This window comes from Papilio machaon, chromosome 14, assembly GCF_912999745.1.
Source record: "Papilio machaon chromosome 14, ilPapMach1.1, whole genome shotgun sequence".
NCBI classification, from domain to species: Eukaryota; Metazoa; Arthropoda; class Insecta; order Lepidoptera; family Papilionidae; genus Papilio; species Papilio machaon.
Genome location: NC_059999.1, coordinates 1,048,044 through 1,072,015, shown reverse-complemented (window position 1 = coordinate 1,072,015; position 23,972 = coordinate 1,048,044). Strand labels below are relative to the sequence as shown.

At 39.7% G+C, this 23,972-nt stretch overlaps 1 protein-coding gene and 1 non-coding gene across 3 annotated transcripts; one reads left to right on the top strand and one right to left on the bottom strand.

Moving 5' to 3' along the window:
- The first annotated feature begins 98 nt into the window (after positions 1-98).
- Positions 99-23,054, top strand: LOC106710077 (pecanex-like protein 1). Of its 2 annotated transcripts, none has more exons than XM_045681010.1 (26): positions 99-536; positions 1,246-1,412; positions 1,880-1,995; positions 2,093-6,597; positions 6,926-7,090; positions 7,577-7,721; positions 8,058-8,224; positions 8,984-9,140; positions 9,652-9,777; positions 10,514-10,630; positions 10,982-11,134; positions 12,299-12,492; positions 12,849-13,018; positions 13,547-13,720; positions 14,287-14,437; positions 15,082-15,233; positions 15,796-15,979; positions 16,377-16,546; positions 17,016-17,149; positions 17,475-17,585; positions 18,496-18,584; positions 19,192-19,284; positions 19,708-19,767; positions 20,068-20,186; positions 20,576-20,999; positions 22,875-23,054. In XM_045681010.1, exons 1-26 carry the CDS (start codon positions 381-383, stop codon positions 23,013-23,015), a joined length of 8,340 nt encoding a protein of 2,779 aa, XP_045536966.1. In that variant the 5' UTR covers positions 99-380; the 3' UTR covers positions 23,016-23,054. The 2 variants fall into 2 exon arrangements, with proteins under 2 accessions (XP_045536966.1, XP_045536967.1); XM_045681011.1 differs by having other exon boundaries at positions 100-536; positions 14,290-14,437.
- Trnal-cag lies at positions 13,081-13,164 on the bottom strand. Its single transcript has one exon. It is a non-coding gene; the product is annotated as a tRNA-Leu (tRNA).
- Positions 23,055-23,972: the final 918 nt, after the last annotated feature.

The window sequence follows — 23,972 nt, the reverse complement described above, 5'->3', positions numbered from 1 at the left end:
AAATGGCAATATCGACTGTTGGTGATAGACGTCACTTGTCAAAGAAACTTGTCAAAGAATGAAAGTGTTGTTTCGTATATAAATTCGTTTTCATATTATAGGAAATGAATTTCTAGAAATTTTCTATTCATAATACTAATTTTCTGCGTAATTTAACAGTGTACATATTAAAAGTTATCAGATCATTATATAAAATGTATAATTACTGATTAACAGATGTCAATAAAGACTGTTTTCGTATGTGCATTTTCATACAAAATGGCAGGAGAGACGAGAAATTTGCATTTTGATATAAGCTGATGTGAAATGTGAATAAGTGATACAGACTGTGTTGTGTGAGTGGCGAGTGATTTGATTTTAGAAATGTGGACATAGTGTTAATGATGGGTTCGCAGACGCTGGAAATTTTGCGTCAAGGTGTTTGGGCATCTTTGACAGGTGGCTGGTTTTATGATCCCCACCAGAATTTGTTCTGCAATACAGTGCATTTGTATATATGGCTGTTCTTATTATGCCTTCCATTTTCTGTTTACCTGGTAAGTATTAACGGCCTATATATTACAAGCGTTAGGTTATAAAATGATGTCATAACAAAATCAGGTCATGATTTTTTTACTTGTTATTGTTTAATTATCGACTGCAGAACATGGCATTGGATGGTCATTGGCCTCTGTATGGCCTTATAGTTTTAGAACAACAATCTCATTAGCTTTATCTATATAACTATCATAAATTGTTTGTTTACATATGCTTTAGGGAAAAATACTTCAATTTTATAAAGATATTAAAAAAATCCGAATCACGGAAATTATGAATCATATAAAATGAGTCAGCATTTAAGTAGAAAAATAAATGAAAGTATTTTTTTTAAACTAGCATAATGCCTGATTTACATTATTCCAGTACAGTAGAAAACAAAATCAGCACTGGCATACAACTGGCAATGTAAACTCTAACTGGCCCAATTGAGTGAAAACAGTTTATTCCAGGCCTGCACTACTGTCCTACGGTACTGGTATAATGTAACTAATGTGATAATTTATGTAGTCTAGAATCACGCAAGGAATAAACATACAAATATTGATATTAATCTGTACACAACATAGATATAATATATAATTTTTTCTTCATCATAATAGATCTTCATCGATTTCAACATTATACTTATACATTCCATGTATATGGTATACATTTCTCAACGAATTGTGTTCTATCAAAATAATATGATGTTGAAATTTCTTTCAGTATTTTCCCCCAGCGAGTGTAGGTTGGATAATCTACTGTGCGCTTGTTGCCCTGCTGTTCACATGCCTCAAGCTGCTGAACCATGGCCTCCACCACATGTACGATACAAAGGAATGTATTGTGGTACAACCAACTGGGGACCCAGCTAACCCTTATGCCGGATCAGCGTAAGTACCAATTTTGACTCATGTGTAAATAATTAAATAAATTCGTAATTTGTAAAACATTTAATTTTTTTTAATTAACTTTAAACTATTATTTATTACTTTTAAAGTAAAGACCAAAATGAATTGTATGCAGCATAATTATTGTTGAAATGTTTTGTTTAGTAAAGTTTGGTTTACAATAATATAGAAGCCACCAATTTAATTAATTATTAAAACATAACCTAAACCTAAATATGACATTTGTTTTTTTTTTATAGTAAAATTGTTAAATAGTGAATGTGTGAACACCTTACTTTGCCAAAATAATGGAAGCGACCACTTGATGAAGAAGGGCACACAGAAAGGGAATAATTCCCTATCTAAGCATCCCCTTCTTTGTCAATCCCAAACTGAACGAAAGGGATTTAAAATAAGGCCTCCGCACAGGGATTGAATTTAATCTATATTTTTATTATATTTTTTTGCAGGCAAGAAGAAGGGATGGAGATGATGCGTTTAGGTGTTGCATTGGGCAGTGCGTTAGAGAATGATAATGAGTCTGCCACATCACTGGAATATCATAAGCCTAATAATAGTACCATAGGTAACTAAGATATTATCATTTTTTTTGTACTATATAACCTCTAACAGAAATATTAACATCTTAATATGATGTTATAATTATTGTTTATTGTTTACAGATCTAAAAGTAGATGTCCATCGTAAAAATAGTTCAGAATCTAGCATGGAAGACAGTGCTATGTCATTAAAACCACCCGAAGCTGTTGCTACCACTAAATCTGATCTTTGCGTTACACAAACAACAGAAACACCTGGACCTTCCAAAGCACGAGCTAACAATAGAATTAGATGCGCTCACAAAAGAGATCACAGAACGAAAACGAGAAGAACACATGCCAACAGAATTGATGAACTTATTGTTGAAGAAGCATCAAGAAATCAAATGTATGTCAATAATCATCCCGTACATGTGTTGTCCGAAGATGGAACATTCGCTAAAGTCAGTCGAAGATACCACGAATGTCCCCATCGTCGTTGCGCAAAGAGCAGAGATTTCTTTAAAGAGTGGTTATACTTGGACACCAGAGAGAATGGAGATCCGTATAATCAACATGTAGTCCGCCAACTCAGCTCCGATTCTAGAGACAATTCAGAACCAAGTGTGGGACCTCCTTCTCCTAAGAAAAGGACAGCACATCGCCGGAGATATAATAATTACCCCGATGAGAGCTGTAGCAAGTCTGCCATGGCTTTAGCAACGCAACCTAGTAATATGAGGCGAAACTCAAATTCCACAATGTCCACTATACAGTTGCCCCTTCTCAATTCGACAGCACAATTGGTTTCCCACATGAGAAGGCATTCAAATAATGCTGATACAGGGTTTTTTGCTAGTGTTGAACTGGGTGAATACATGATGGTTAAAGCGGAACCTCCTGCATGCGAAGCTGAAAAAAATAAGGGCAAAAGCCCAGGTGTGAGACGAATTAAAAGCGCAGCTCTGGAAATAGGTTGCCCTCCCCCTAGTGTTTCGAACTTATCTCCCCATCCTAACAGTGCGGAAACCATCGGCGGTCAAGTCCTTAAGAACCCTAAAAACGCTGTGATACCCCCTCCTAGCAAAAGTTTAACTCGTGGTCCACATTTGAATTTGTACCCTAAAAATGAATCTGGCGAAGGTTGTAGTTATCCATACTTAACATATGGTTCGGAAATAGTTTATCCAATAGCAGAAATATCCGATGAGATGCAAACATCGCAGAAGGAGACCGATTTAGATTCGAGCGGTGACAGTTACAGTGATTACGAGGATGAGAAACAGTTCCGTGGTTTCGACTGGGACGCGGAGCAGTCTCCCGCCGTGCGCTCCAGTGACTCAGACTACGAGAATAATGGCTCGCGGTCTCCCTTGCTGGACCGAGCGGCTGACGTGCGCATAGTGAGGTCTAAGCACCACGGCGACGGCAAAAAGCCCTGCTGCGATAGACATTCCAACACAAAACATAACGCAGAATGTCCAAACGATAAAATGAAACATGTAAGACTGAAAAAGCTTTCTAAAAACGAACATTTCGAGAGTAAACGTCCCGAAAAACAAGCCGCCTGTGAATGTAAATATAACCCGAACGGCGATTACTTCGATAAGGCCAGCGCTAGTTCTAAAGACTTGCTTATAGAGAAATCGAGTTTAGAATCCAACGACAATCCCGAACAAGAACAGAAACCCGAAGATAAAAAAGTTACGGAGAAGAAACTTTGGGACCACGATATATCTAATTCTAGCAGTAGTAGTGAAAATAATTTAGACAAGCTACGAGTTGACGATAAGTATGACAAAAACGCGGCGCCGGAGACCGAGGAATCGCAGCTGACTTGCGACAGCAAAAGCGCAGACGAAAGGAGCGTCTACAGTTTAGATTGGCTTTTCGAGGAGACGTCGGAGTCTACGCTTGTCTGTTGTAAAGAGGGCGCCGCGTGTGCTGTCCAAGGGGACACTCAGAAATGTTCCGGCGCGTTAGGGGAATCATCCTCCAACGTCCCAAGAAACTTGGGAGCTATACCAAAGCAGATTAAAAATTTAGCTCGGTCGCGGGCTTCGTCTCAGAAAGAAAATAAGAAAAGAGACTCAAGGAAAGAGAGGGAAGATAGTCAAAACGAAGATCGTATCCTACTGGACGCAGTGGAGGCGCAAGCGGCACTCGTACAGGGTCTCGAGTGTTTGTTCGCTGCGACCAACGCGAACACGGTGGTTATGCCCGCGCCCAGCAGAGAAGATAGATCTCGAAGTCACCGCCAAAGTATACGAGGGGAGAGGGAAAGTTCCAACAAAACGAGGAAACGCTCCATCGAGGAAGTCGCACAGACATCGACTAATACATTACTACCTACGTCTATGCCACTGTTGGCGGCCTTTCTAAATTCGAGGGTGGATTTCATACCTTGCTGTGCTAATGAAAACGCACCCGCAGAGCTCGTGCAGTACTCGGAGGAAGGTCAAAGGCTCAGGCCTTTGATGGATCGCAACCACAGAAACCGGGTTAGAAAAATTAAACGTTCCACTCGGCAGCGAAACAACCCCGCGTTGCAAAATAGTAGCGAGAAAAAGGACAAGCCACCGTCTACAGAAAATCCTAATAGTTCTACTAATGTTCATTTCGCGACTTCATTCGACGATACGAGCGACGGCGCCATTCACAAGTTTATGGACGAGTACGGCAACTGGATGTCGTACACATTTGATAAGAACGGCGCGGGGAGAACGCAAGCGCAACCCGCCACCGGACCCGACAAGGAAGATAACGCCAAAAGTAATAGACCGAAACCGACCGAAATACATGATAACTCTCAGGAAACAAACGGAGAGGGAAGCTGTGGCTCACTCGAATCTGAGGCGGGAAACAGCGAAAGTATAAGTAAAACGAAACGTGGGGATAGCATAGACTCCTCAAATCAAGGCAGCAACAATCCGCTCCTGTCCAGCAATAATAATGTTTCAACAGTAGTTCCTATAAACACAAATCCTACTAACAAACGGTTCTACGTGTTCGATGGCGGCACCGGCAGCGACCAGCCGCGCTCCCCCGTCGCCTACGTGACTGACAGTCTGCTGGAACAGATCGAGGCGGAGCGCCAGTCGCGTATGGGCCTCCCCAGTATGCACATCAACTTCCTCATGAGTCAGCAGCGTGCCAACCAGCAGGCACAACAGCAGCAGCCCGACACCACCTCGGCCAACGCGCCCAGTCTCATGCCATCCATCGGCGAGGAAACCGTAGACTTAAACATTAGGAATAAGTTCTCCAAACTCATGGACGAGATAAAGAAAGCGAATCAGCCGAAACCAAAGAGCTACTATAAATTTAAATTATCGAAGTGCCTCGAGATTAAAATAACTATGGATAGGTTAAAGTTGTTGGCACTATTCGATAGAAATTTAACATTTAGGGAGACGTTCGTGTCGATAATGTTGGCCATTAGTGTTGCCGTACTCGGCTCCATGGTGTTGAACCTCGGCTTCTACAAAGACATCTATGCGTTCTGGTTCTGTTTCATAATGGCGGGCAGCCAGTACTCGCTGCTGAAGAGCGTACAGCCCGACTCCGCATCGCCAGTGCACGGATTTAACAAAATGGTCGTATTTTCTCGACCCGTTTACTTTTGCATATGCACCGCGATATTGTGCGGCGTGCACAACCAACTCGAACAAATAACAGTACCCGCGGATGAGAATTTCAGAAGCAGACGGAGTATCGACGAAATCAAACCTTTAACCGTCTACGGCTTTGAATTTAACGAACGTGATTTTTTATACGTCATCCAAGAGATTATTTCAAAGTTTTTACTGTTTTTTCCATTGGCCTTCAGTTTGGGTCTTTTTCCTCAAGTTAACACGTTTTTAATGTACTTGCTGGAACAAATAGACATGCACGTATTTGGTGGCAACGCTACCAGTAGTTTAAGTGCCGCGTTGTACTGCGTAGTGCGCTCTCTGGCGGCTGTAGGAGTGCTCTACGGGTTCGCCTACAGCGGTCTCATCGAGGGGAAGAAATCGCAGCACCAAAAGCACAATATCCTCTTCTCCATTTTCTGTGGCCTGCTCGTACCCATCGCGTACCACTTGAGCCGCAGCGCCAGCGATTACACCCTCATTTGGAATCTTATAAAGAAGCATCTCCTTCCGCCAGAGCTCTACGTCATCCAGAACCCCGATTGTAATCCCGAATTGGAAAAGACTGAACCCAATACATTGAGCGAAGACAAAAAGAACGATTCTGAGAGTAATATCTCGAAGCAGAACTCCATAGGAAGTTCCGCTTCGAAGATTAATTTTAGCTCGGAGACGAACATAGCCAAGTCACAGAAAAGGTCGCAGGCATCTAGTGTTAGTTCACTGAAGATGGATCCTAAAGGCGACATGAATTCAACCAACTCTCTTAAACTCGATCCTCCGACAGAGACTGAAGATAAAAGCAGAGATACCAATACAAATAATTCTACCTCAAATAAGCAGGACATGCCCGACAAGACGGATGAAGACATGGAAGATCCGCTGCCGAAGAAACTGCAAGCCACGGTGAATGCGAGGCTAAAGAATGACGTCATCGTGTGCACTTTCCTGGGGCTGTGTGTGTTCGGTCTGCACTGCACCACGGTGTTCACGACACTGAGGCCCCAGCTGAACACGGTGAGACAGCTCTACTAATTACAGCGCATAGTATCAATAGAGTTATTCTCGTCAGTTCATTGTTCCTTACTGAGGAGCTCGCCTAATCTATGTTTAGAAGTTATTAGGTCTTAGTCGACCACGCTAGCTTAAAGTGGCTTGCTTCATTCCACACATATCTTTAAATTTCTTCTGAGACATGTGCATATTTTTCTTCAATGCAAGAATATCGAATAAAAGTATAAATGAATTTAGAGACGAACCATGACCTGAAGATTACAAGTAAGGTGGGCTTCTGCGGCACCGTTCTCTATAGGGTTTTTTACTTACTTATATTGTAATACTGCAGGTGTTATGGATAATAGCGGGTTCGTTGGGCTGGGCGTTGCACTATGTGACGCCGCAGCTGCGCAAGCAACAACCCTGGCTGTGTCTGGCGGGCCCCGTGCTGCGCCAGCACGAGCACGCACAGTTCGAGGTCACCGAGCCCGCCAGGCTTATGATCTTTGAAAAGGTTAACTTTCTTCTACTTCTCCTGGTTTTATTTTAATTGTCATTAGCTTTTAATATGCTTTGCTTAATATTTTTACAATTTCCCTTTGGATTTCCTCTTTTAGATCTTCATGGCAAGTACACCATTTCGTTTCGATACCAAAATTATTAAAAAAGGAAAGTCAAATTCTAAACATTACGATATGTACATCATTAAGGAAACATCGTTAGCTTCTAAGACCTAAATCTCTGTATAAAACATATCGTCGTCCTTCTCATTGTCTTTGGCAAAACAGACATAACAATATTATGTTTTATAGAGGGATTTTGGTCTTAGAAACCAGATATAAGTCAATTACTTTGTAATAATTGTTAGATAAATTATTTAACCAGAAATAATTGTGAGTTTACGATTTATAGTGTAATGTGCAGTTTGTGTGCGGTTTAGGATTTGGACATTATGAGAGATCTTTGGTTAATTAAGCTTTAATATTCTGGAACGTACCAGATCTTCGTGTACCTGTGCTTCCTGGAGCGCAATGTGCTGTACCCCGCTGTGGTGATAGCAGCCACCGCACAGGACGCGCCCGCCATTGCGGATAAATACGGCGACACACTCGGAGCGCTTATCATATGCGTATGCGCATTGAAATGTAAGTCTCACTGCTGCATCATCAGATCTTCTCACTATACTTCCCCATTGAGGGTCTCGGAGCCTACCCTAAGTTAGGGGTGACTAGACCATAGTCAACCACGCTGGCCCAGTGCGGGTTGACTTCTCACATACGTGCAGGCAGCATCACGATGTTTTCCTTCACACTAAGAACGTCGGATAAATGTACATATGTAAATCAAAAATCGAAAAACACTGGTACATGGCGGGATTCGAACCCAGGACCTGAAGATTACAAGTCAAGTGCTTAACTCCTGAGCCACCGACACTGCGAAGCTGACTTTGCCAGAAATATTGAAACGTCTAATAATTCCAGGTCTTCGTAATGCGTATTCTGAGCCGGAGTCCCAGTACCTGATCGTGGTGTTCGCGGTGCTCGTCTTCCAGCTGGATCTGTCCAGTCGCGAAGTCTCAGAGACTTTTCTAGTAGACTACTTCCTTATGGCCATCATATTCAATAAAGTCTACGAATTCTTACTCAAGGTAAGGTACAAGTGTCAGCTGACCTGAAATTTATTATGAAATCTTGCAAATTAAATTTATCCACTTCATGGTTATTGAGGTGAAATTTTATATACATTTGTAAATCCTGTGACAATGTAATATTATGATGACATGGTACTGATCTGATGAGGCTGGAAGGTGGTCATAGGAACTTCGCAGAGAAGAACAGACCCTCGTCTAGTTCTGTCTCGTTTGAATCGTCCTGACGAATAGTTTGACTTTTTTTTTAATTCTAAGTTCTTTTAATTAACAAGAACATATCAAAGGTTATTTATATTTTTATAAAATGTTTTTTTTAATACATCTATCTTACTAATAATACAAATGCGAATATTTGGATGGATGGATAGATGTTAGAAAGTATCTGCAGAAAGGTTCTACGGATGTTAATGAAATTTGGCATGGATATAGAACATAGTCTGGAAGAACACATAGACTAGTCATCATCTCGACCTTGTCCCACTTACGTGGGGTCGGTGCACCAGGTTTCTGACCTCCGAATGAATCTGTCTGCCGTCATCTCCATTGTCACCACCTTGATCATGTCACCTTTCACACAATCCATCCATCTCTTCATATGCCTACCTCTACCGGTGTACCCATTCATACTTAACTAATATTGTTAAGTAGTAATTTTTTTATCCCGCGCGGACGGAGTCTGGTGCGACAGTTAGTTTATAAAGTTTATGCTTTGATTTGATATTTGGTTTATTGTTCAAGATATTATGTCTCTCGTAGGTCCAATTTGTGGTGACATACATAGCGCCGTGGCAGATAACGTGGGGTAGCGCTTTCCATGCGTTTGCGCAGCCTTTCTCAGTACCTCACGCCGCCATGTTGTTTCTGCAAGCCGCGCTCTCTGCGCTACTCTCTTCACCATTGACACCAGCATTGGGTAACAAATACAATATAATCTATCTATATATATAAAAGAAAGTCGTGTTAGTTACACCATTTATAACTCAAGAACGGCTAATTTTTACCCCGTTTTCTATTTTTTTTTATTCCGCGCGGACGGAGTCGCGGGTAATAGCTAGTTTATGTATAAATGAAATGTACCATTTTAGCTGCTAAATCAGTGTTAGGTAGGGTGTAAAAGGGTGGGGGTGAACACTGCGCCTCACATTACAGCTGCCGAAGTGTTTGACACTGATGATACAGTTGGGGACATTTATTTCCTACCCATTTAGTCGTCCTTTTGACGCTCACAGTATAATTATATCCAAAATTTGTGTTAGCAACGTCCTGAATTGTAATTTTTATGGTAATTGAATTTAATTCTTGGACTATACAAAAAATCAATCAATTCCTTTTATAAAACTAAGATAAAAATGCATCAAATGTTTCGACAGTTGGAATTAATAAATTATACATTTTTTTTTTATTTAACTGTGACTTGTTTCCAGGTAGTGCTATATTTATGACGTCATACGTAAGACCTGTCAAGTTTTGGGAGCGAGATTACAATACCAAGAGAGTAGACCAAAGCAATACTCGACTCTCCTCACAATTAGAAAGGAATTTAGGCGCAGGTCAGTGTTAAGTCATGTTATATAAATAGCTAAAATTATAATGTCTTAGAACTTAATAATTAGTCTATGTGTTCTTCCAGACTATGTTCTACATTTGTGTCAAATTTCATCAAGATCCATTGAGTCGTTCCGGAGATAACTTCAAACATCCATCCATCTAAACTTTCACATTTATAATATTAGTAAGATATACTAACTAACTAAATATAGTCATTATGACATAGTTTCCATATTAAAAATGAAATTTATTATCTTTTAGTCAACTAATAGTTGGTTTTTGAGACCAAAATCATCAAATAGAGCAGTGATTGTCAAACTTATTTCTTTCACCGCCCCATTTGAAAATCAATTATATTTTAGAGCCCCCTAATTTTTATTCAGCCCTAAAACTTAAAAACAACAATTTTATTACTTTAATTAATTTCAATGTCCCCCATTTTTTTGGGCCTCTTATCACCCCCTCTTAGCTTTCAAACGCCTCCAAGGGGGTGTTATCGCCCACTTTGGGAATCACTGAAATAGAGGTAACAATATGTTTTGGTCTAAGAAACCAACGATAATTCAAAGACCCTTTTTAAAATATTAATGCTCTCGGTGATCTCCTCTCTCTTAGATTCTTCTTTTTCAATTTTTACTTAAATTTCCACCTTTCTTGGACCCTTAGGGGGTTTATCTGGATAACTTTGGGAATCACTGGAATAAACCAAACTATATATTTTTCTGTAACTTTGTACAGATGATAATAACCTGAACTCAATCTTCTACGAGCACTTGACTCGGTCGCTGCAGCACTACCTGTGCGGGGATCTGATGCTGGGCCGCTGGGGGCAGGTGCAGCAGGGAGACTGCTTTGGTAATTATAAATCTACTAGAAAAAATATCTAGACAGGCATCAACTTCACGTTTCGTCTGATCTTTGTGTTATCGGAGTCCTCTTTCCTTTCCCACCATTTTCTTATAAGAAATGGATGGGAAGGGAAAGTGGATTTGATGGCGAAGAAGACGCATAAGAAGGTAAAATATTGGCATTCTGTGCGTCTCCTCCTCCGTCGACTAAAGTTAGAGAACACATCTGCAATTGTGGAGTCTATGGACAGCGGTCGCTTCGCCATTTTGGCGAATTCAGGTGGCATATGTAAATATTTGTCTACCCTTTTTGGGTAACTGGTGTAAATGCATATTAATTTAAATTTACTTGTTCCAGTACTAGCCTCCGACTACTTGAACTGTCTAGTTCATATAGTAGAAGTGGGCAACGGGCTGGTCTCCTTCCAGCTGCGAGGTCTCGAGTTCAGAGGCACTTACTGCCAGCAGAGAGAGGTGGAGGCCATCTCTGAAGGACCTGAGGAGAGTAGCGGTGAGTACCCACCTCTATATACATACAAAAATTAATATGAAGTCTTATTTTATTATTTTAATTATAGATGGTGCTGTTTTACAATAAAGTTGAAGCGCAGAATAGATAGAAAGTCTTGGTTTTTATTTTCCAACAAACTTATCTGAGCTGTTGTAAGAGCCGTTGTTGTCGAGGTTTTTTTTCTTTTGAGTTTTAGACATTAATAATTTTGTGGACCTTTTCTGTAGTTTTCTTTGGTCCTCAAGACCAGAAAATGCCATGACTATGCCCATACGAGTACGAGTAGGGCTTAGTAAAGGTAATTTGTAAAGATTACTGCCATCTATTGGTGAATAAATTAAACTATTCCATAAACAGCTCCTCTCTAGAGTAAGTCTCTTATGTGTGAGGATCGTGGTTAGCATCAGGGTTAGTTCTGGAGTAGATGATTCGTTTCTACCTACTCCGGTCCAGCAAGTCACAGCGTGGAGAAATCAGATGATGACTGGTCCTTCACTTGGTCGCTCCATCTGATAGGTGAAGAGCCTTACGATCTCTTGCCGTCAGTGTTCACGACCAGTATGAGTTTCTTTAGGCTTTCGTCTCAGCGCCATCTATCTATCTTATATATATAAAAGAAGGTCGTGTTAGTTACACTATAACTCAAGAACGGCTGAATCGATTTGACTGAAAATTGGTGGGCAGGTAGCTTAGAACCAGGAAACGGACATAGGATCATTTTTACCCCGTTTTCTATTTTTTATTCCGCGCGGACGGAGTCGCGGGTAAAAGCTAGTATATATATATATATAAAAGAAAGTCGTGTTAGTTACAATATTTATAACTCAAGAACGGCTGAATCGATTTGACTGAAAATTGGTGGGCAGGTAGCTAAGAACCAGGAAACGGACATAGGATAATTTTTACCCCGTTTTCTATTTTTTATTCCGCGCGGACAGAGTCGCGGGTCTAAGCTAGTATAATATAAAAGAAAGTGGTGTTAGTTACACTATTTATAACTCAAGATCGGTCGAACTGATTTAGCTGAAAATTGATGGGGAGGTAGCTTAGAACTAGGAGACGGACATAGGAACTTTTTTATCTTGTGTGCATTTTGTTTATTCGGCGCTGACGAAGTCGCGGGTAAAAGCTAGTTATTAAATAAATGAAACTTTGCTATGTTAGAGGGTGTGTGCGCGAGATGGTGGTGCGGTGGTCGTGTGCTGGCTCCGGGCGCTTGCTGGGCGCTGCGCTGGCTGGCGTGGCAGCTTGCGGCAGCTCGCTATGTCCTCGAGGGGTACTCCGTCAGTGACAACAGCGCGGTCTCAATGCTGCAGGTCTTTGACTTCCGGAAAGTTCTACTCACCTATTATGTTAAAGTAAGTTGTTTCTATAGCTTCTCTACGTTTCCTTTATCTTTAATAATAAAGCCTCTGAAAACTTTTAACACACTGTAAATGTCTATGCGCAATGTGACAGCCTATTCGCTCTTTTAACGAAATACTGATTTCGCCCTTTTAGAGAAATACTGATTTCGCTCTTTTAGCGAAATACTGATTAGTTAGTTAGACAAAGTTACTGAATTTTGCTGGTTTTCCACTTTATATTCTATTTTTTTTGTTTCTCATTTTTTATATTTTATGACATTTTGTGTTACTTCCCGATTATTTAAAGCATTTCTGTATTCAGTCTACAGTCCGTATGTTTAATTTTGAATAAATCTTCTTGTTTTCAGAGTATAATTTACTACACAATACAGTCCAGTAAGCTGGAGGAGTGGCTGGCATCGCCCACTATCGCTGAGGCTCTCAAACCCATGACTGAAAGGTCTTTTGTAGACCTGGACCCTATATTCAATGTCAATCTGGATGAGGACTATGATTTTAGAGCATCAGGAATTACTAGGTATAAAATAAAATCAATTTTGTGCAAATTGTTTTTACAAATTTGGACACAAAAAATTATTTTGTCAGAAGTGGGATTCGAACCCACGCCCACAGAAGTGGACTGCGACCTGAACGCAGCGCCTTAGACCGCTCGGCCATCCTGACTTGTGTACATTGATATGAAAAATGTCATAAAATACAACATTTTAGTTTAAAATTATCTCTTAAACTTGATATAACTTTTAAAAACTTAACTTAGAAGACTTTATGTAGGTGTTATTATTTTTTTATATCAAAAGGTGACAAACGAGCAAACGGTCATCTGAATTCGCCGAAATAGCGAAGTAACCGTTGCCCATAGAGATCCTCAAATGCAGATGCGTTGTCTATCCTTAATCAACGGAGAAGTTGAAGCACATAAAGAGAATATTTTCCCCGTCCCCTTTTCCCATCCTTTCCTAATAAGAAAAGGGTGGAAAGGGAAAGATTACTAGGCCTTATTTTTTTTTCTTTCCTGACTTCCTTTTTTATATTGTATTTGTTCCAGGAGTCGTTTCTGTGCTGTGTACCAGGAGTGGGTGGTGGTGTGCAGTGCGCGGCGTGGTGCTGCATGGCGGCGGCGTGCTGGTGCACGAGACTCACCACTTGTCACCCTCTGCTTCGCGCTCAGCCTGCTCGGCCGACGCGCACTCGCCGCTGCACAGCATCTCTCAGCCTCCAGGTCATCATCACATTCATTTCATCTTTTTTTATATTACAATGTGGCAAACGAGCAAGCAACATGAATTCGCCCAAATGGCGAAGCGAAGCCTGTAGACATTCGCAATTGCAGATACGTTGCCTACTCCCATTCGACGAAGAAGAAGACGCACAAAAAGAGAATATCAAGCAACATGAATTCGCCCAAATGGCGAAGCGAAGCCTGTAGACATTCGCAATTGCAGATACGTTGCCTACTCCCATTCGACGAAGGAAAAGGCGCACAAAAAGAGAATATTTAACCTTCCTATGCATCTCCTCCATCAAATCCACCTCCCCTTCCCATCCTTTTCTTATAAGAAAAGGGGTGGGAGGGGAAAGAGTACTAAAATTAGGTCTCCAGCACCACACTCATCAGACTGTAAGAATGTCTATGGGTCGCTTCGCCATTTCGGCGAATTCATGTGGACGCTTGTTCGTTTGCCATCTTGTAATATATATATAAAAAAAACTTTTATATGATATAATGAGTTTTTATGAAGTTTTACGTCTTTTTACTGCAACATGTTTTATTTTATGTTATGTCAGCAGTGTGGAGTTCTTCTTGTACGGTCTGCACGCACTGTTCAAGGGCGACTTTCGTATCACATGCGCACGCGACGAGTGGGTCTTCACAGATATGGCGCTGCTGCAGACCGTACTAGCGCCCGCTGTACGAATGGCGCTCAAACTGCATCAGGTATACTGCCCACTAGCCCACTAGCCCACTGGCCCACTTGCCCACTTGCCCACTTGCCCACTGGCTACCTCTAGCACTTACTATCAAACCCAATAATTAATCTTGATACTTTTTTTTCCTAAATAACGTTATTGAATTCTTTTTATCAGACTTCAAAAATAAGGACATTATCAATTTGACTGTATTTTTTATGTGTGTTACCGCAAAGCTATTTGGTGCTCCGATTTTGATAAAAATTATTTTAATCGAAAGGTAATGCTTGCAAATGGGTCCTAATTTTTTTTTAATAGCTAGAAGACTAGTAGATTTTGAGTTTAACTTAAAATGCGTTGCGAAAATTAGGGACATTTTTGCTTTTAGCGCTTACGTAGGCTAAACTATATGACCTACATAAAAATGATGTATGAAAGAATTGTAACTCTTTAAATGTGCTAAATAAAAGTCCGCGATAGCATATATCTATCTTTTATAGTTTTCTCGCAATAACCATTTTTTTCTTTAAAAACATTAATTATCATACATTCAAATAACTATCTAAAAATTTTAATAGCAATCAAAAAATTTGATCGTTTACAGGTTGATGTTTTTTTTTAATTGTACTCTCTTCACTGGAAAGTAATTGGATAAATACTTGTTGTGTATAGGACCACTTCATGTTCCCCGAGGAGTACTGCAGCGCGTCCGCATTGTACGCCGCCATATCGTCACATGCGCAGCGCCTCGTCATCTGTCACGAGGCCGCGCCCGCCTGGAGATACAACGTGCTGCGCGGCGCCCCCCACCTGCTCGCACTGCGGTACTCACATTGACCCCCTACACACACCCCCCAGCCCCAGCCACAAAACTAAAGATACGCACCCCCCACACATTAAAAAAAACTTGAGAGGTGTCAAGGGACACCCGGATGGAACGAAGTTCCTTTCAAATAATTAGTGAAGGAATTGGAATAATTTTTTTTTATTTTTTTCTTAAGTCGCGACACTCCAATAAAGTCCAAGTCCAAGGTAAATACTTTATATCTTTTTAAAAGAGAAATTTATAAAAATTCGGAGCGACCTTTAGAAAATAAAATTTTGACGTCAAATTTTCAGAATCCTTATATTATTTTACACTTAAAAAGATGACATGACGAGAAAAAAAAATAAAACAAAAAAAAAACTGATTTTCAGCAATTTAGGAATTTTTCAAAAATTCTGAGCGACCTTTTAAGATTTTTTTTTAACCTGTCCTTTGGTGGAGGTTCTTAAAACATAGTAAACTCACATATTTTCACACGAGACTCGAAAAAAACAAAAATTTTATTTTTCTGGGCCACCCTAATACATATTAATAATGTCGGTATTATGGTTGTGTTGTAGTCACGTGATGGATGAGGGCAATGACGATTACAAGATAATAATGCTGAATAAGCGCTTCCTCGGCTTCCGTGTCATCAAACTGAACCGCGAGTGTGTGCGCGGTCTGTGGGCTGGTCAGCAGCAGGAGCTCGTCTACTTGCGCAACCGCAACCCCGAACGCGGCTCCATACAGAATGCCAAGCAGGTACTGACACCCCCCACTGTATCATACTGCGACCCCCAATTAACCATAGTGCGACCCCTCCTACCCCATACTGAGACCTCTTACTGCCCCATATTGAGATCCCACAGCCTGATACTGCAACCCTCACAGCCCCATACTGAGACCTCCTACTGCCCCATATTGAGAGCCCACAATCTCATACTGCGACCCCCACAGCCCCATACTGAGACCTTCTACTGCCCCATATTAAAACCCCCACGGCTTCATACTACGACCTCCCTCTGCCACACACTGCGACCCCCATAACCCCATACTGAGACCTACTGTCCCATATTGAGACCCCACGCGGTTTCATACTGCAACCCCCCAACTGTTATTGTTTATCTTTTTGCTTAATAATATGTCTGAATGTTCGTAGGCGCTGCGCAACATAATAAACTCGTCGTGCGACCAACCTATCGGGTATCCGATCTATGTCTCCCCGCTGACGACGTCGTACGCGGACAGCTCGCCTCAGCTGCGCGCGCTGCTCGGCGGACCTGTCTCCGTCGCCGGCATCAGGCGTCGCCTCGCTGACATCTGGACACGGTACATTGACATTGACAACTTGACACTGACACTTACATTGACATTACTGATTGATGACAAATTGTCAAAGTGTAATTTTTACAAAGAAAAATATCCATACGGCCTGGTCAGAGGCGCTGCTATCGTTGTTGGTTTGATTATAAAATATGTAACATAAAAAAATAAAATCTGACAAGATAGAGTGTACGTAAAGATTTTTGTGACATTTTTTGACATTGGCATAGAGGCGCTAGTGGGCTGTCATAATTTAGTTTCATTTATGCCTAGGTAGGCACAACGTACATTTCCACAACGATATTTGACTAGGTAGTCAAATATCGTTGTGGAAATGTTGAAAACAACTAATAACTGGAGAAAAAGTATTCAAATTGCATTAAATTTGTTAGAATTTATGTCTGAAATACTTTTTTTTTGATATATGATGTATGTATAATCTATAATAATATATATATATGTGTTTGTATGTCAGTGTGCGTCGTCGTTGTGGTGAGGGTTGCTCTAGTGGCGGTGCATGCGACGCTGTCAGTGCGGAGGCTGGCACTGCTCGCCCCCCACCACCCCCACCACCAGCACCATCACTGCAGCTCTCGCGAAACTCACTAGGTAACAAACATACATACATACATTTTTTTGTAATTAGTGGCTTCAATGAACTATATTTTATAAGGTTCTAAATAAATTTATGTTGGTCCTTCGAGCTGCAAAATGCATATTATAAATATTTACTTCTATAATAAATGGATGGATGGATGGATGTTTGTTAGTAGATATTTCTAAAACAGCTCAACACATATAGTTGAAATTTGAAAAATAATCTGGAAGAATACATAATTTACTAATTATTTCACACGAACGAAGTCACATGCGACAGCTACTTTTCCCCATCTTTATTACGTATGTTGTATGAAATGTATGAATGTGTATGTAGCGGGTACACGCGGCAGTCTGGCGAGTGCGGGCAAACCTACCTCCTCGACACTGGCCTCGCTGGCTGGTCTTCTGCGAGACCACTCACATGACCGGACACAGGAAGACGCATGTTAGTATATTCATCATCAGCTCACTATACCTCCCCACTGAGAGGCTCGGAGCCTACCCTAAGTTAGGGGTGACTAGGCCATAGTCAACCACGCTGGCCAAGTGCGGGTTGACTTCACACATATCATTGAATTACTTCTCAGATATGTGCAGCATCACGATGTTTTCCTTCATTGTAAGAATGTTGGATAAATGTATATAATATGTCGGATAATGTAATGTAAATCAAAAATCGAAAAACACTTTGGTATATATCGGGATTCGAACCCAGGACCTGCACATTGCAAGTCAAGTGCTTAACCCCTGAGCCACCAACGCTAGTAAATGTTTAACACATTTTGACACACTTTCAGTATTTGCCCTTATTCAGATACTGTACAATAGATTAAATTTGTAATTTTTTGTTTGTATTTGTCCTGTGTGGATTAAGGCATCTTCCATTCTACTCTTTTTACCTTCCTAGACCAGGTTCTGTCTGCTTTTATAGTCTTTCGCTTTCTTTTATCGATTTTTGGATACCAGTAGTTAATTTTTTTCCATTTGTCAACAGACAAATGGTAAAAAATAACACATTTAAAAAAAAAACTTGAGAGGTGTCAAGGGACACCCGGATGGAACGAAGTTCCTATGAATTTTCGTTATATATTGTCACGTCGTTGCCATGGTTACTATAGCAAAAGTGTCGTGACAACTTTTCGTAAGAATTTTTTCCGTCTAGCCCCCTTCCACAACGCGCGATAAAGAACTTCGTTCCAATAAAAAAAAAAATTTGCCTGACTTTTGGAAGGGTAATTTTTATTGTATACATTTAATTATATACCTAAACGAAGTTATGTATGTAAATATCTAGAAAAGAACCGAGTTTTGATGTTAAAAATTACTAAGATTTTAAGAAGACGTGTTTCTTATAGCATACGGTAGTCAGGACAGTACGGAGGCGAGAAGACGTAGTGAGGAGCGCGGCGGACGTAGGGAGAGAAACATGCGCGCTCGCAGTCAGGTACATTACATTGTTTTATATAAGTACTACAACCTATTTGTTAAAAAAATTAACACTAACAATGGTAGACGTCAACAGCAACAGTTGCAGGAATTGTCCTCGCTCAGTGAAATACCACGACCTTACAGAAGACAGACGACAAGTGGAAGTAATTCCACCTACAGTCTGATGAGTGTGGTGCCGGAGATCTAATTTTAGTACTCTTTCCCTTCCCACTCCTTTTCTTATAAGGAAAGGATGGGAAGTGGAGGTGGATTTGATGGAGGAGATGCATTGGAAGGTTAAATATTCTCTTTTTGTGCGTCTCCTCCTTTGTCGATTGAGGGTAGGCAATGCAACTGCAATTGCGAATGTCTATGGGCAGCGGTCGCTTCGCCATTTCGGCGAATTAATGTGGCCGCTTGCTCGTTTGCCACCTTGTTATATAAAAAAATGTGTTAATCTATAGCTACACTAGACATTTTAAAACTCTCGCCATATTGCGGAAAAATATGGAACTAATTTCTTTAAGAATATTAAAAAATGGTGTAATAAAGGCGTAAAAGCGTCCATAGGGAAGGATTTTTTTATATTCTTGGTTAGACTGTAATATATATGTATGTGTCAGCCGGGTAACCGTAACCGAGGTCGTGCGGAGCGCGCGCCCTCAGCCCGCCTGCTGTGTGACACTCGTACACTTGGAGATGTGCAAGCGCATGAGGTATATACATATTGCTATTATTTGACTACTATTATTGAGTGAAAGTAATTATAAATAACTACAAGAGTAATAGAAATGTGGATGGATTGTTATTTTATTGATAATTAGCTGTTGTCCGCGACTTTGTCAGTACGGAATGAAAAAATATAGTAATAAATATAACCTGTCACCCGAGGACATTGTGTCTATTCAATGCAAACAAACAAACATATTTTTTCTCATTATATCTTATGAATGCGAGTCTAGATGGATGGATGTTTGTTTGAAAGTATCTCAGGAACAGCACAACGGATCTTGACTAAATTTGACACAGATGTAGAACATAGTCTCAAAAAATACATAGGCTAATAATTAAGTTTTTTTTTTAAATCCATACGAACAAAGTTGCGAGAAATAGCTTGGGATATATATTTTTATTATCAGGGTTCTAACAGCTGGGAGTGCAGCTGGCGCGAGCCGCCGCGACGTGCAGCAAGCGCTAAGGTAATTGTGTCTTACTTTATAATTATTCAATTTCTATAATAAATCTTATATTTATAAAAGAAAGTGGTGTTAGTTACACTATTTATAACTCAAGATTGGTCGAACTGATTTAGCTGAAAATTGATGAAAGTAGCTTAGAACTAGGAGACGGACATAGGAACTTTTTTATCTTGTGTACATTTTTTTATTCCACGCGGACGGAGTCGCGGGTAAAAGCTAATTTATATTAAATGTGGTTAAGATTATTTACATCGGAAGTAGTTTAGTAAATTGTAGTTATATTTATATATGATTGTGCAGGTGTCGAGCAGTCAGTACGGCAGCGCTGAGTCCTCGCTGGAGGAGCTGGCGCTGGGCGGCGCGGACACCGCACCTGCAGACTGCAGGCCCACCAGGGGGCGACACGAACACCTCGCTAGGTATGTGCTTCTGGTGCAATAGACACTTTGTGAGGCGGACACATGGTGCAATAGACACTTTGTGTGGCGGACACATGGTGCTGTGGACACTGTGAGGCAGACACATGGTGCCATGGACACTTTTGTGCTGCGGACACATGGCACCATGAACACTTCTTTCTACAGACACTTGGTCCTATAAAATATGAGGCCGTTGACACTTGGTGATACGCTGACAGCGTCACAAAAAAACCTTGGGAAGTGCACATCAATGTTCATGTTCTAATTGCATACCAATTTTCTAGAATTTAAAAGTTTACTTTAAAGCTGATTATAAATACTACAAAATTTTAGTATTAAATATATTAAGTGATAAATTATGTTACTGTACTATTATCTTAAAATTCCAGATATTTTCTAAACGAGGGTACATCCAAAGATCTGTCAAAACTGAGCAAAGAGATCAGACATGAACGGGAAAGTTATCGTGAGCTAACAGGACGTTATATAGAAAAATCTGAAGCTATACCTCTCAAAGAAACTCACTACTCGGATCTATCTAATAAAGAATCCATATTAAAAAAGGAAGGGAAAAAGGACTCTAAGCCTAAAGAAATAAAGACTAAAATCAAACGATCCGATTCCGGCAGGAGTGAGTTAAAGATGAATGTAAGTGTGGGCAGTAAAGTGCTGATTGTGGAACCTCTTGGTGTATACGACTGCATCAACCTCGGCAGGAGGATCGACGTGCAGTGGCCCTCAGAGACACAGAGGGAGAGGGGCGGCAGGAATTTCTGGGGCAGCTGGGTGCCAATGGCAGGAATGGACGGTCTGGTCAGTATTTCACAAACTATTTAAGACATTGAAATTCAGTATAATTCTGATGCTGTCGTGTTAATTAATAGACAAAAAAACTTTTTTTTTTAATATAAAAACAATTTTTTGTTATATTTTTGTTTGCATCTTTTTTTCTTATTATATTCTCTTTGTATTTTTAAACACAAAGACAGAAATTTAATTCAGAAGTTTATTATATATAAAATATGGTCATATAACATCAGGTTTACAGTCGAACCTGGATAAACGAGAGTCCAAAGGAATGCGATATTTTTCTCGCTTATGAAAGTTTCTCTCTTACCCGATTTTCTCGCTTATGAAAGTTTCTCTCTTACCCGATTTTCTCGCTTATGAAGGTTTCTCTCTTACCCGATTTTCTCGCTTATGAAAGTTTCTCTCTTACCCGATTTTCTCGCTTATGAAAGTTTCTCTCTTACCCGATTTTCTCGCTTATGAAGGTTTCTCTCTTACCCGATTTTCTCGCTTATGAAAGTTTCTCTCTTACCCGATTTTCTCGCTTATGAAAGTTTCTCTCTTACCCGATTTTCTCGCTTATGAAAGTTTCTCTCTTACCCGATTTTCTCGCTTATGAAGGTTTCTCTCTTACCCGATTTTCTCGCTTATGAAAGTTTCTCTCTTACCCGATTTTCTCGCTTATGAAAGTTTCTCTCTTACCCGATTTTCTCGCTTATGAAAGTTTCTCTCTTACCCGATTTTCTCGCTTATGAAAGTTTCTCTCTTACCCGATTTTCTCGCTTATGAAAGTTTCTCTCTTACCCGATTTTCTCGCTTATGAAAGTTTCTCTCTTACCCGATTTTCTCGCTTATGAAAGTTTCTCTCTTACCCGATTTTCTCGCTTATGAAAGTTTCTCTCTTACCCGATTTTCTCGCTTATGAAGGTTTCTCTCTTACCCGATTTTCTCGCTTATGAAAGTTTCTCTCTTACCCGATTTTCTCGCTTATGAAGGTTTCTCTCTTACCCGATTTTCTCGCTTATGAAAGTTTCTCTCTTACCCGATTTTCTCGCTTATGAAAGTTTCTCTCTTACCCGATTTTCTCGCTTATGAAAGTTTCTCTCTTACCCGATTTTCTCGCTTATGAAAGTTTCTCTCTTACCCGATTATCTCGCTTATGAAAGTTTCTCTCTTACCCGATTTTCTCGCTTATGAAAGTTTCTCTCTTACCCGATTTTCTCGCTTATGAAAGTTTCTCTCTTACCCGATTTTCTCGCTTATGAAAGTTTCTCTCTTACCCGATTTTCTCGCTTATGAAAGTTTCTCTCTTACCCGATTTTCTCGCTTATGAAAGTTTCTCTCTTACCCGATTTTCTCGCTTATGAAGGTTTCTCTCTTACCCGATTTTCTCGCTTATGAAAGTTTCTCTCTTACCCGATTTTCTCGCTTATGAAAGTTTCTCTCTTACCCGATTTTCTCGCTTATGAAAGTTTCTCTCTTACCCGATTTTCTCGCTTATGAAAGTTTCTCTCTTACCCGATTTTCTCGCTTATGAAAGTTTCTCTCTTACCCGATTTTCTCGCTTATGAAAGTTTCTCTCTTACCCGATTTTCTCGCTTATGAAAGTTTCTCTCTTACCCGATTTTCTCGCTTATGAAAGTTTCTCTCTTACCCGATTTTCTCGCTTATAAAAGTTTCTCTCTTACCCGATTTTCTCGCTTATGAAAGTTTCTCTCTTACCCGATTTTCTCGCTTATGAAAGTTTCTCTCTTACCCGATTTTCTCGCTTATGAAAGTTTCTCTCTTACCCGATTTTCTCGCTTATGGAGGAGTCGAGACGGGACAATGACTCTCGCTTATCAAGGTTCAATTGGATATTATTAAAGGGTCACTAAATTAATTCTTTTAATCATGTAGGTGGTGCACAAATGGACCCCCAACCACAGAGACCCTAAGCTGAGGTCACACGTTGACAAAACAATACTGCTCGTACAAATAGACGATAAATTCGTTCCCATAGCGGAAAACTGCGTCCAAGATCTAGGTGATGAAGTTTGAACTTTATTAACATTGATATAAGGTTTAAAATTAAATGATCAAATGAATTGTGAAGTCTGTGGAGTTGAAATTGTGTGATAATATGTCTTGATAAGACTGTATTTGGATTTAATAGAACAATTTTTTTCGATTCTTGCCTAATACGGAATAAACGATTCCATACAACATCGTCAGTGTAGATTTTTTTTTGTCAAAAACTTTGTTTGTTTTTTATTTTATTTTTGCCCGACTGATATAAATGCAAATATAATAAATTTTTAGAATGATATAAATCAATTTTTTTTTTTGTGTGGATGTTTTTTTTTTTAGAAAAAATATCGGATTCATAGTCAAAATGATTTACACTGATGTTGTTGTAAACTATAAAGTTAATTAATGCACTAATTTATATGTAAAAAAATATCTTAAATTAAAAATTGAATGTTTTGTTTGCAAAATATATGTCCCGTGATGTATATAACGCTTGTTTGTGTGTTTTAGATCGCGTCTTGTATATAACAATGTATATAATGTAAAAACTATGTACACTTCGATCATAGCATAAGTAGAATACTTTTTTTATTTTTTGTTACTTTTTTTTTTATTAGATTTTTTTTTCGTATCTAGTAAAATTATCGCTCCCAAAAATACTTAGTCCTTATCTAACACCAAAAAAGCCGCGATTTGTAAATTTTTTTGTCACTTGTATTTATGGAAATTTTTGAATTAAAATTATTAAAGCTGAGTGCACACGGTCGTAAACAAAAAAAAAAACAAAAAAAATTAAAGCAATTTTTTTTGACAATTTTAATAACGAGAATGATCTTATTTCGTCTTTTCTTATCACAATTAAGTAAAAATAACGACAATTTTGCAATGAAATCAAAAAATATTTTTTTGATTCTTGATTTTTTTACAATATTAAAATTTATTTTTATTTTCTTTTGATCACAAATTTGAAATAAAGCATGAGTTGTG